Source organism: Cricetulus griseus, chromosome 9 (genome assembly GCF_003668045.3).
Source record: "Cricetulus griseus strain 17A/GY chromosome 9, alternate assembly CriGri-PICRH-1.0, whole genome shotgun sequence".
NCBI classification, from domain to species: Eukaryota; Metazoa; Chordata; class Mammalia; order Rodentia; family Cricetidae; genus Cricetulus; species Cricetulus griseus.
This window is the reverse complement of record NC_048602.1, coordinates 7,019,556-7,032,990: the sequence shown is the minus strand read 5'-3', so window position 1 is coordinate 7,032,990 and position 13,435 is coordinate 7,019,556. Positions and strand designations below refer to the sequence as shown.

The 13,435-nt window shown below is 51.3% G+C and overlaps 1 protein-coding gene across 1 annotated transcript; it reads left to right on the top strand.

The window, feature by feature from the left end:
• The first annotated feature begins 3,254 nt into the window (after positions 1 to 3,254).
• On the top strand, positions 3,255 to 10,462 carry Lgals4 (galectin 4). The gene is made up of 9 exons (XM_027430626.2): positions 3,255 to 3,299; positions 3,514 to 3,602; positions 5,128 to 5,332; positions 6,432 to 6,572; positions 9,441 to 9,479; positions 9,608 to 9,637; positions 9,877 to 9,965; positions 10,072 to 10,234; positions 10,316 to 10,462. The coding sequence occupies exons 1-9, from the start codon at positions 3,255 to 3,257 to the stop codon at positions 10,460 to 10,462; spliced, it is 948 nt and encodes a 315-aa protein (XP_027286427.1).
• Positions 10,463 to 13,435: the final 2,973 nt, after the last annotated feature.

Below are 13,435 nucleotides of genomic sequence, written 5' to 3'. Positions count from 1 at the left end.
CCTGGTGTCTTTACTGCAGTGGGTGGCGGCTCAGATGCCTGGCTCCACGGAGGGCAATTGGGAAGGCCGGGAGGCAAATCTGACTGGGCCAAGAGGAAGTGTGCAAGGAACAGAGGCCGCAGAAGGCTGAAAGGCCACACCTGTCCCCTGTGTCTGTCCCCAGCAAGGTGTGGCACAGCACTGTAGGCCTGGGTACCTGGCACTGGGTGAGGTCATTGCTACCAGCCCTATGCCTCTCTTTCTCCTTTTTCTTTCTCTGCTGGAGCAGCAAGTGTGCTTAGCCCCTGAGCCATCTCTCCAGTCCCCTTAAGAAAATGTTGATTTGGGGGCTGGAGAGATGGCTCAGCGGTTAAGAGCTCTTGACTGCTCTTCCAGAGGTCCTGAGTTCGATTCCCAGCAACCACATGGTGGCTCACAACCATCTAAAATGGAATCAGATTCCTTCTTCCGGTGTGCATGCAGACAGAGCACCCATACACATGAATACATAAGTCTTTCGAAAATGTTGATTTTGTTGTGTTGTTGTGTGTGTGTTTGTAAGGAAGTTCTCTGTTTCTACCATGTGGGTACAGGAATCGAACATGGTGGCAAGTGCCCACCTGCTGAGCCACCTGGCAAGTGCTTTCCCCCCCCCCCCCCGAGATAGGGTTCCTCTGCAGCTTTGGAGGCTGTCCTGGAACTCACTCTGTAGACCAGGCTGGCCTTGAACTCACAGAGTTCTCTGCCTGCCTCCAGAATGCTGGGATTAAAGGTGTGTGCCACCAAAGCCCAGCTTGAAAATTCTTTTTAATGTATTTATTTTGTGTATAAGTGTTTCCTCTGCATGGATGTCTGTCTTAGGGTTTTTACTGCTGCAACAAAACACCATGCCCAAAAGTAAATCAGGGAGGGCAGGGTTTATTTCACTTAAACTTCCATGTCACTGTTCATCATCAAAGGAAGTCAGCACGGGAACTCAAGCAGGGCAGGGACCCGGAGACAGGAGCTGATGCAGAGTCTGTGGAGGGGAGCTGCTTACTGACTTATCCCCCATGGCTGGCTCAACCTGCTTTCTTATAGAACCCAGGTAATGTGGGAATTACCAATACAGAGTCAGGTATAAATATAACAGTATTTATTAGGGAGAAAGAAGCCTTACTTACAGAGTGACCCAAGTGGAAGATGAAACGGAAGAAGGGAAGCCCATGTTTGTGCCCCTCACTCTTAAACCTTCCCTATGTCACCCTGACCAGGTGAGGTCAGGCATACCTGTAGCAGGCATTACGGTGTCCCCCACAACCCAGGACCACCAGTCCAGGGATGGCACTACCCACAACGGGCTGGCCCTCCCCGTCAATCACTAATTGAGAGAATGCCCTACGCGCTTGTCTGCCTGCAACCCTTACCAAGGCATTTTCCCATTCGAGTTTCCCTTCTCTCAGATGACACTGGCTTGTGTCAAGTTGACGTAAAATTATCCAGGACACCATATGTAGATCACTGGCACCATCAGAGGTCAGTAGAGGGCATATGATTCCTAGAACTGAAGTGACAGCTGGTTGTGAGCCACCGATGTGGGTGCTGGGACAAAAATTCAAACCCTGCCAAACAATTAATAATAATTGTTAGGCATGGTGGCACACACCTTAATGTGCCTGAGAAGTGAAGGCAGAAGGATCATGAGTTCGAGGCCAGCTTGGGATCCATGAGATCCTGTCTTCAAATAAAAAAGAAAGAAGTGGGGGCAGGAGGGGGGGACAACACTGAGGAGATTGCTTAGTCAGTGAAGTCTTTCAGCCCAGACGACAGTGCACACATGGACTCCCAGCACTGGAAAAGGCAGGAACAGGCCCTAGATCCCTGGGGTTTGCTGCCTAGCCAGCCTAGCGTAATTGGAGGCTAGGTAGAGGCGCTGGAGATAGCTCGTCAGATAAGAGCCGTGTTCTTACAGAGGACCTGGGTTTGCTTCAGTCTCCTGAACAGCTGGGGTTGATTAAAGGCCTGTGCAACCAGGACAGGTGCTGTTTCCCCACCCCACCCCACCTCTGTCAGATGTCCTCGAACTCACAGCAATCCTCCTGCCTCAACCTCCCTAGTGTTTAGATTACAGACATGACATTCTGTCTCCTGCTATGAATTCACTCACTCACTCACTCATTCATTCATCCTCTCTCTCTCTCTCTCTCTCTCTCTCTCTCTCTCTCTCTCTCTTTTGAGGCAGGGTCTCTTTTTGAGACATAGCCTTGTCTGCCCCAGAACTGACTATTCAGACAGGACCTCCAACTCATAGAAAACCACCTCTGCCTCCTGAACTGGTATTAAAGGCATGTGCTACCCTGGCCAGATTTTTTTTTAAGAGTCTTGCTCTGTAATCCAGGCTGCCCCCGAGTTTTGGAGTAATTCTGCCTCTGCTTCCCTAGTTCTGGGATCACAGACATCACACTTGGCTTTGTCGATGGGTTTTCCTTTGTTTGGGACAGGATCTCATGTAGCCCAGCCCTGCCTTGAATTCGCTGTGTAGAAAAGGATGACCTTGATCTCTGGAACACCCTAGTCATGGGTGCTTGGATCCTGGCACCTTTCACAGCCCTCTGTTTATGTAGTGCTGGATACGAGCCCCAGGGTTTCCCGCAGCAAGCATTCTACCAACGAAGCCAAACTCAAACTTGCAGGAATTCTCCTGCCTCCAACTTCCACATGCTGGGGTCCCCAATCATTCCAAGGACTCATAGGTGGATAGTGTCATTTCCCCACTTTATAATGGGCAGACTGAGAGTGAGGGACCGGCTCTGGATAGCCGGGAAGGGGCAAGGGTAGAGCTGGAACCCAGAACCTGGGGCTCCAGCGGGGTGAGCTCTAAGCCTCTGCCTTATAGCGTGCGTGCAGGGTCAGGAGGTACATAGCATTTCCCTTTCATTCTGGCTTGCTTCTACTGGCCACCTGTCCAGATATTCCTGTGGCCCAGCCCCTGCCCTGCCCACCCGATCTCACCCTCCCTCTGCTAACAGTTCTCAAGGCAGGGCTTTATGGCTCTGATAAAGTCAGGCAAGGTCCAAGTCCAGGAATACTTCCTCTTTGTGGGGGACATTGGAGGGTCAGCATCCCTGCCAGAATGGGAGGCTAGGGTGTGCCCTTGAGAGATTCCCACCTGAGAGACTTCCTGAACTCTCCCCTGACAGCCACTCCCTCTAGTATAAGGCCACCTGCAACCTGCCAGCATTCCACACTCCCTTACTTACTTCTCCCAGCACAAGCTATCAGCTCAGACCCTCAAGATGGCCTTTGTCCCAGCGCCGGGCTACCAGCCCACCTACAACCCGGTGAGATGCCCGCTGGGCCTGCATCCCCAAACCCCGTTTTCCCTTTCACCCTTTTGTTATGCTGGGCAGGTATTCATCTACTGAGCCATCTCTCCATACCCTCACCCCTACTTTCATCTCCCCTGCTTAAGGGACTGGGGGGTCTTTGGAGCATGGGGGAAGGGCTGTGAGAGGCAGGCAGCCTCTGAGGCCCTTCATCTGGCCCCTTCTACAGACTCTGCCCTACAAGAGGCCCATCCCAGGTGGCCTCAGTGTCGGAATGTCCATTTACATCCAAGGAGTAGCCAAAGAGAACATGAGACGGTGAGACACTCCCCCCTTCACCCCCCAGGGAGGGGCTTTCTATCTTCCCAAACTCTGGGGACGGGCACAGTTTGGAGCATGCTGGGACTCTGGTGTTCACAGGGTCCCTCTGGCTGCTTTTGGGGTACAAATGGCCTATGGGGACAGAAATGAACAGGGAGACCCCAATGTAGGAGGCAGAAGAAGGAAGAAAGGAAGCAATGAGTGAATCCTGTCAAGGTTGGCCAACAGAGGTCAGGAAGAGGTCACCAGGAGAAGTGGCCCCACAGCTGGGTTAATACCCCCCGAAGTGACAGATTTGAGAGAATGAATTCAGATCACAAGCTCAGAGCCCAAGGCCACCGACCCCAATCCCCTTGGAAGGGGACACAGCCACTGTGTAACTCAGAGAGCTCTGACTTCAGATTCCCATCTGTAAAAATGGGTTGTCGGGTTTCAATGTGCAAAAGAGAGCAATTCCATTAAGGCTTGGCTGTTTCCATGCTTTAACCTTACCATTTTTAGTGTGTACATGTATGCAGAGTGTATACACACGTGTGTGTGTGTGTGTGTGTGATCCATGCATGCATGTGTGTGTTGGCCAGAGGTTAACCTGAGGTGTCTTCCTCAGGCACCATCCACCTGTGTGTGTGTGTGTGTGTGTGTGTGTGTGTGTGTGTGTGTGTGTGTGTGTATGTATGCACGTGTGTGTGTGTGTGTGTGTGTGTGTGTGTGTGTTCGTGTATGTATGCACATAGTGTGTGTAGGTTTGTGTATACTCGTGGGGCGGTCAGAGGTCAACTTCAGTGGCATTTTTTGTTGTTTTGTTTCTGAGACAGTGGTCTCATTATGTAGCCCTGGCTAGCCTGGGACTCGCTATGTAGATCAGGCTGGCCCAAACTCACTGAGATTTGCTTGCCTCTGCCTCCCTGGGATTAAAGGTTTATCCACCTTGTTTTTTGAGACAGATTCTCTCACTGGGCCCTAGAGCTTGTTGGTTAGGCTGGCTGGCCAGTTAGCACGAGGCCCAGCTTTCCCATGGCTTCCTAAGGCTTGCATAGTAAGCACCGGCTAAAGTGTCCCTCCAGTTCCCCAATTCTTGTATCTTTATTTGGTGTTCCCTCCTTCAAAATAGCTGGGAACAGAATCTGGATGGGAACAAAGATCCTTGCCCTCAGGTGGTGCACGCCAGCGACCCCAGCATTCTGGAGGCCGAGGCAGGAGCATCACAAGTTAGAGTGAGCCCTGACCTATATCACCCTCCTCCCACTGCCCCCCCAAAAGGAAAAAAAAAGGACCTAAGAAAGAGAGTCTGATTCACCGTGATCGCTGAGGAGACTCTGGAGAGATGAAAAGAGAAGCAGAGAGGAGAGGTGGCCGCTAGACTCTACCAGATGGAACTCAGGGTCCCTACCTGCCTGTAAGCTGGCCCATGGTGTCAGGGCCCAGTCAGGGAGGCCCCAGGACAGGATGAAGTCAGAGCTTCTTATAGAAGGCCCCACGCCCTGGCAGGCAGACGCCGAACCAGCTCTTTATATGCCACCAGGTTCCGTGTGGACTTCACGGTGGGACAGGGTGAGGAGACAGACATTGCTTTCCACTTTAATCCCCGCTTTGACGGCTGGGACAAGGTGGTCTTCAACACGAAGCAGAGTGGACAGTGGGGCAACGAGGAGAGGAAGAAGAGCATGCCTTTCCACAAGGGCAAACACTTCGAGCTGGTCTTCATGGTCATGCCTGAGCACTACAAGGTCTGGGCCCCTCCCTGCAGCCAGCCCTCCCCCTTCCCGTAGCCCCTCCCTCCCTGCTGTCCTCTTGTCCTCACTGCCATCTACCCTGCTGATGGAATTATAGCCTCGTGCCAACTGCGCCTGCCGAGCAAGTGCAAAGTGCGTTCTTTGTAACTGAGCCAGCACTCGGGAGGCAGAGGCAGGTGGATCTCTGTGAGTTTGAGGCCAGCCTGGTCTCCAGAGCGAGTGCCAGGATAGACAAAGCTACACAGAGAAACCCTGTCTCGAAAAACCAAAAAAAAAAAAAAAAAAAAAAAGTGAAAAAAAAAAAAAGTAACTGAGCCACACTCCCAGCCTTCTTTTTACTTTTTCCGGTTTTCTGGTTTTGTTTCATTTGTTTGCTTTTTTTGAGACAGGGTCTCTATACAGGCCTGGCTTTCCTAGAACTAGCTATACGGCCTAGGCCAGCCATGATCACACAGAGATCCACCTGCCTCTGTGTTGGGATTCAAGTCGTGAGCCACCACTGCTAGTTTTAATTTAAAGTTGCACACCTTAATCCCAGCACTCACTCGGGAGGCAGAGGCAGGCGGATCTCTGTGAGTTCGACGTCAGCCTGGTCTACACCGTGAGTTTCAGGATAGCCAGGGTTACACAGAGAAACCCTGTCTCTTGGTGGGGTTTGGGGGGAGAGGACCCCTTGGCACTGGCGAAATGGCCCAGTCGGTAAAGTGCTGTTTATGCAAGTCCTGAGTTCCTGAGTTCTATCCCTACCACCCACATAGGGAGCAGGGAGTGGTGGGCCAGGCTCTAATCCCAGCTCCAGGGAGGCAGAGAAGGAGGGATCCTTGGAGCTGGCTGTCTAGCCAGCCTAGCCCGCTTGACAACTGCCAGGTGTGGTGAGAGACCCTGCCTCAAAGAACAAGGCAGATGGATGGATGGCTCTGAGATACAACACTCACAGCTGATCTCCGGCCTCCATAAAAACGTGTGCACACACGTGTGCACCTGCACACACATGAGCACACCTGCACATGCATACACACTAAGTAAATAAATACAATCCCACCGTCCTTTGTGTCGTGGTGCTGATGCCCGACACCTGCTCTGTGCCCCCCAGGTGGTGGTAAATGGAGAGCCCTTCTATGAATATGGGCACCGGCTGCCGATACAGATGGTCAACCATCTGCATGTGGACGGAGACTTGGAACTTCAGTCAATCAACTTCCTTGGAGGCCAGTCTGCCCCGGCCCCGTATCCGGTAAGGAATGTCTCTTCATTTGCGCCCTGGACCTATTCTCACGCTCATCACTCTGTATGTGCCCATCTCTAGTCCCCTTTGACGAGTGGGCCTTAGGGACCCTGTGGTGATCAAGACTGTCCATTGTAACAACAAGTCTTTCCGCCAAGGCACCCGAGCCCTGCTGCCACGTGGGCGCTTTCTGCCAGGCTGCTCAAGTTCCGCCCGCCGCCACGTTAAGGTCCCAAGTAACATACAGAGACTGATATTAGGTACAGATGCTGCTTGGCCAATGACTAGGATTTCTCATCTGCTAGCTCAGTCTTAATAATCATAAATCTATATATTTTATAAGACTTATCTTATGGAGGACGCCATCCGCTGGCGCCCTCTCTTGCTGGCAGATCACATGGCGACTCCAGAGCAGAGACCAGGAGGAAGAGCAAGAGAAAAGGGACCACTTCCTGTTTGTCCCTGCTTATATATATATATATATATATATATATATATATATATATATGAGTCGGCCTGCTATGTCACTTCCTGCATGGATCACAAGACTTCTTTTTACTACATTTCCCAGAATCCCCCTTGACTCCTAGTCACACCTAACTTGCTGCCTCATTGGCCAAACAGTACTTTATTATTTTTTTTTATTTTTAAAAAAATTTTTTAGATTTATTTATTTTGATCCCGCTATAGATGGTTGTGAGCCACCATGTGGTTGCTGGGAATTGAACTCAGGACCTCTGGAAGAGCAGCCAGTGCTCTTAACCTCTGAGCCATCTCTCCAGCCCCAAACAATACTTTATTCAACAGCCAATAAGATGAACATACACAGAAGGACCTCCCTATCAGCCCATCAAAAATATAGACAAGTAACCAGAGGAGCATGGCTTCCGTGGTCAAGACCATGAGGGGGATGCAGGTAGAGAGAGGGTCAGGATCCAGCTAAGGAGGCTCAGGCAGAGGGTCGGTCCTGGGGGCGGGGTTATGACAAGGCGTTCTGAGCATCTAAAGGAAGAATCTGACTTAGACAAGAAGGGCTTCCAGGAGGAAGAAGAGGCACACAAACTGAGTCAGAAAGTGAGACGAGAAAAGACCAGCAGATAAAAGACTAGCGTACAAATTCAGGACAGGCTGCTTACCACATTAGTCACCCGGTAAACACAAAGCCACACTGAGTTGCCACTGCACACCCAGCAGGGTGGTGATGGAACAAACCCTGTGTCCTGTTTGCAGGCATGTGGGTCACCTAGCCCAGCTACCATATGGCTGTTCAGTGTAGTTTGGTGCAATAACGTTGGAAATTGGCCAACAGAGCAAGATCTGAATGCCAAACAAATATGGGTCCTAGTGTCCTAGAAGCTCCACACCCAGGTACACAGCCTACGAGGAGCCTCCAACACACACCCACTGCGATAAAGCAGCACGCCACTGCCAAAAGTCTCAAGTTGAAGCTTGCTTAATGGTAGAGCACCTGCCCAGGATCTTCCAGTGAGGGGCTGGTGCATTGGCTCAGTGGTAGAGCCCCTGCCTAGAATCCCCCCAGTGAGGGGCTGGGGGCGTGGCTCAGTGGTAGAGCCCCTGCCTAGAATTCCCCAGTGAGGGGCTGGGGGCGTGGCTCAGGGGTAGAGCCCCTGCCTAGAATCCCCCAGTGAGGGGCTGGGGGCGTGGCTCAGTGGTAGAGCCCCTGCCTAGAATCCCCCAGTGAGGGGCTGGGGGCGTGGCTCAGCGGTAGAGCCCCTGCCTAGAATCCCCCCAGTGAGGGGCTGGGGGCGTGGCTCAGCTAGAGTAAACTAGCTTAGGGTATGGGATGAGTTCCTGAGTTCCTTTCTCAATACCAACCAATTAGCTAACAAAAGCCTGAAAGTAGCTGCCAACCTGGGGGCTAGGGAGATAGCAGTAAAGAGCACTTATAACACCTCAGGTTGATGGTGGCACACACCATCCTAGCACTTGAGAGCCAGAGGCTGGTGGATCTCTGTGAGTGCAAGGCCAGCCTGGTCTATATAGTGAATTCCAGGACAGCCAGACTGTCTTAAAAAAAAGAAAGAAAGAAAGTTGAGCAGTGGTGGTGCACTCCTTTAATCCCAACACTCAGGAAGCAGAGGCAGGTGGATTTCTGAGTTCAAGGCTAGCTTGGTCTACATACCTAGTTCCAGGACAGCCAGGGCTACACAGAGAAACCCTGTCTTGAGAAACAAAACAAAACAAAACAACAAAAAAGGATGATGGGGATGGGAAGGCTTTCTGGACAGAATAAATCACCTGTATATAGCATCGTGGCGCTGCGAGAGACCGAGCCACCGAGATAGATAGAGATAGATGTGAGCAGGCAAGCAGAGAGCCTGGCAGAGACAGGAGCCTGGGATGACTCCCAGGATTCCAGCTTGCTCCCAGGGTTGGGTGGGTAAAGCAGGAGCTGGGAATGTTGGTGGTCACAGGCCTGGAAAGAAGTACCAAGGGCCCCATTTGCCTTCAGAATTCCACTTTCTAGATTGATCCTCAGCTAGGGAGCTGCAAGGGGTGGATGAGGGGCCCGGGACAGTCACTAATACAAGGTTGTGGAAGGAGGAGCAAAGAATAGAATAGACCAGATGTTGTCCCAAAGCCACTGATGCTCTGGTGGTCCCTAAAATACAGCATGGTCTATTGCCTTACCCGAGGGACTGCCCCAAGGTATTCTCCTTGATACTTTCCAGTCTAGAATTAGGGGTGCTAACCATGACCTCCTTTCTTCTCTGTGTCCACAGGGACCTATGGGTTTTCAGACTCAACCTGTAAGTACCTGCTAAGGGGTGGAGGATTAATGGCAGAGGTGATTTAGGGGCAGTCAAAGGACCCCACTTTCCCTCACCACTCTTGCTTTGTCTGTCCACCCTGTAGGGTCCTGGATACAACCCTCCACAGATGAACAGCCTGCCTGTAAGTGGGAGGGGCATGGTGGGCCTGTGGAGGGATGTAAAGAATTTGGGGTGGGGAGAGGGATGGAGATAGGTTGGACGAGGTATTTGTCAAATGTTGAATAGTGATATCCCTTTCTTCTTGTGTAGGTCATGGCGGGACCCCCAACCTTCAACCCGGTATGGTGTTCCCGGGGCTAGCAGCAATTTGGGGAGCAAGCTGAAGAGATGCGGGGAATGTGGGGAGCCCAGAAAGGGTGGACTACATGAGGGCTGAGGGTTTGGGGGTGGGGGGTAAGGAGTAAGTTGTTCAGGAAGAAACATGGTTGGGGCCCATTCTTCCTGTCTGTGAAAATGTGGTCTTGTACCTCGATTCTCTAATGAGAGACTGGATGGGACCCCATGTTCTTTTTCTACAGCCTGTGCCATATGTGGGGGCCCTATATGGGGGGCTTACAGCCCGAAGAACCATCATAATCAAAGGCTATATACTTCCCACAGCCAGGAGGTAAGAGCCCAGGTTTCCCCCTCCTCCCTCAGGCCCAGAGATCAAGACCCCAGCCCTCCTCAAGACTCCGATGCTAGACCCCATTTGACCCCTTATTTGTTCTCAGATTTACCATCAACTTCAAGGTGGGGTCATCGGGTGACGTAGCTCTCCACATCAACCCCCGAATCGGTGAGGGTGTGGTTCGCAACAGCTTTCTGAATGGCTCCTGGGGCTCCGAGGAGAGGAAGATTACCTACAACCCGTTCGGCCCCGGGCAGTTCTTTGACGTGAGTCTGGGAGACCCCTTCCCACCCCCCACAGACCCGGGTCCAGCCGTGGGCCTTACCTCTCCCTTCTTCCTCCCGCAGCTGTCAATCCGCTGCGGCACGGATCGATTCAAGGTGTTCGCCAACGGCCAGCACTTTTTCGACTACTCGCACCGGTTCCAAGCATTCCACAAGATAGACATGCTGGAAATCGAAGGTGACGTCAACTTGTCCTATGTCCAGATCTGAAATCCTCCCAGGGAAGAGGAAAGATCCCACCCCCCAGTTCCACCTAAGGCCCTAATAAAATGTCTAAGGGATCTCTGTGTGAGTGTGTGTGATTCGTTCACTCCCCGGGCTCCAGAGGCCCTGGCTTCCACCCTGCCCTGTTTGTTCGCCCACACGCCTACCCATCTGCCCTTCCATTGCAAAAGACAGAGGCAGGCTCCAAGCTCTGGCTTTATTTGTAACACTCTTCCCACCAAACTCCAGGATTGGGAACTCTTCACACCGAACTCCACGATTGGGAACTACTGCTATAATTCAGGCATAACAGATAAAGGAACAGGCTGTGCGTGGTGGTGGTGGGGGGGGGGAGGCAAACAAAAACCGAGCCTGGTGGTACATGTTTCTAATCCCCACTTGGGAAGCAAAGGTAGGAAGTTCAGAAGTTCATGACCATCCTGAGTTACATAGTATGTTAGGGGCTAGCCTGTGCTACATGAGACCCTGTCACAGAAATGAAGGGAGGGGCAGGGAAAGGAAGGGAGGGAGGGAGAGAGAGAAGGAACATGGGCAAGCGAGGTGCTCTAACACACGCCTATAGCTCCAGCACTTGGAAGACTGAAGCAGGGCCTTCGGGGCTAGCCTGTGCTACAGTGTAGCACTATATAATGGGACCCTGTCTCCAAAACATTTTTGCTGAGTGGAATGTCCTACAATCCCAGCACTTAGGAGGCTAAGGCAGTAGGATTACAGTCACCTGGAGGCTAGCCTTAGCTAAGAGTAAAAGCATATCTCAGAAAAGAGAGAGGAAGAGAAAAGGAGGGTGGGAAGGAGAAAGAGAAGAGAGGAGGGGAAACGATGGAAAGAGGAAGGCAGGAAAAAGAGGTTACACAGCCTACAGACTTTAGACTAGGAATGTGGTCTGGCTTCCCATCATGGGCACATCTGTGATGTGTAGTTTTTACAGTAATTTTTTCAGCTCTCACTCTGTAGCTCCAGCATGGAACTCACTACTTACATCAAACTCAAAACCATCTACCTGCCTCCTGAGTGCTGTGACTCAAGGCTTGTGCCACCCCACGTAGCATGTGATGGTTTTCATTGCCAACCTGGCACATCTACAACCACCTGCAAAGAGTCTCAACAAGGGTTTGTCTCAGTCAGGTTGGCCTGTGGCAGTGTCTGTGGGGACTAATTTGAATATGTCAATTGTGGTAGGAAGACAGCCTACTGTAGGTGGCACCTTTCCTTAGTCAGGGATTCCAGACTGCTTATGTGTGGAGAGGGAGTGAGCACAAGTAAGCTTTCCTTTTCTCTCTTGACTATGGATGTGACCAGATGCCTCAAGACGAAGTTCCTGTCTCCACTTTCCAACAACCTGGAGCTGTGAGCTGAAAAGCCCTTTCCCCTTGAGTTGCTTTAGTCAGGCTGTTTTATCATAGCAGCAGAGATAAAAGTAGGACACCACCTGAACTTCCATCATTCTCTCCACTCATGAGGCCAATTGTAAATCCACCCACCTATTCACCCATCCACCCACCCATCCACCCATCCACCCACCCACCCACCCATCCACCCCACTCATCCACCCATCCATCCCCATCCATCCATCCATCCATCCATCCACCCACCCATCCACCCATCCATCCACCCATCCATCCATCCACCCATCCACCCATCCATCCATCCACCCATCCATCCATCCATCCACCCATCCACCCATCCATCCACCCACCCATCCATCCATCCACCCATCCATCCATCCCATCCACCCATCCATCCACCCACCCATCCATCCATCCACATCCACCCATCCATCCATCCATCCCCATCCATCCATCCACCCATCCACCCACCCATCCATCCATCCACCCATCCATCCATCCATCCACCCATCCATCCACCCCCATCCATCCACCCATCCATCCATCCATCCATCCATCCACCCATCCATCCATCCACCCATCCACCCATCCATCCATCCACCCACCCGCCCACCCAGACACATACCTACCTCTTATCTCTCTAACTTTCTGAACGTCCAAGAATCATCGCCAATCTGTCCACCTAGCTTCATCTACCCAGCTGCTTATCCATCTATGCATTCATCCAGTCCTGCATTCGCCCCCCCAGCTGTCAGCTGTCCATGCACCAAACACCTAACATCATAAATAAATCACACACACACACACACACACACACACACACACACACACACAGAGAGAGAGAGAGAGAGAGAGAGAGAGAGAGAGAGAGAGACCTAACATCTATCCATTTAACCCCTCCTTATACCCAACTTTGATCCACCTTCTGCTCCTTCTTCCCCTCCTGCCTTCCTCCTCCTCCTCCTCTGAGACAGGCTCTTCTGTGTAGCCCAGGCCTGGAACTTGCTAAGAGGCCAAAACATACTTAGAGGTGCAACAGTCATCCTGACTCTCAAATGCTGGGATTACAGGGGCACATACTTGGCATATATGTGTGTATATATGAATGTAGGGGTGTTTGTGTGTGCGTGTGTGTGTGTGAGTGTGTATGTCTGCATGAGTGTGTATGTGCATGTATGTATGATGTGTGTGCATGTGTGCATGAGTGTGTATGTATGATGTGTGTGCATGAGTGTGTATGTATGTGTGTGCATGTGTGCATGAGTGTGTATGTATGATGTGTGTGTATGATGTGTGTGCATGAGTGTGTATGTATGTGTGTGCATGTGTGCATGAGTGTGTATGTATGATGTGTGTGCATGAGTGTGTATGTATGATGTGTGTGCATGAGTGCATGAGTGTGTATGTATGATATGTGTGCATGTGTGTGTATGTATGATATGTGTGCATGTGTGTGTATGTATGATATGTGTGCATGTGTGTGTATGTATGATATGTGTGCATGAGTGCATGAGTGTGTATGTATGATGTGTGTGTATGATGTGTGTGCATGAGTGTGTATGTATGTGTGTGCATGTGTGCATGAGTGTGTATGTATGATATGTGTGCATGA

What these genes read in the sequence shown, in the direction of transcription:
- Lgals4 (XM_027430626.2), top strand. Translation starts at nt 3,255, where the DNA reads ATGGCCTTTGTCCCAGCGCCGGGCTACCAGCCCACCTACAACCCG. An exon ending in GCCAAAGAGAACATGAGACG is followed by an intron (nt 3,603 to 5,127) that starts GTGAGACACTCC and finishes ATATGCCACCAG; the next exon opens with GTTCCGTGTGGACTTCACGG. An exon ending in GACCCCCAACCTTCAACCCG is followed by an intron (nt 9,638 to 9,876) that starts GTATGGTGTTCC and finishes CTTTTTCTACAG; the next exon opens with CCTGTGCCATATGTGGGGGC.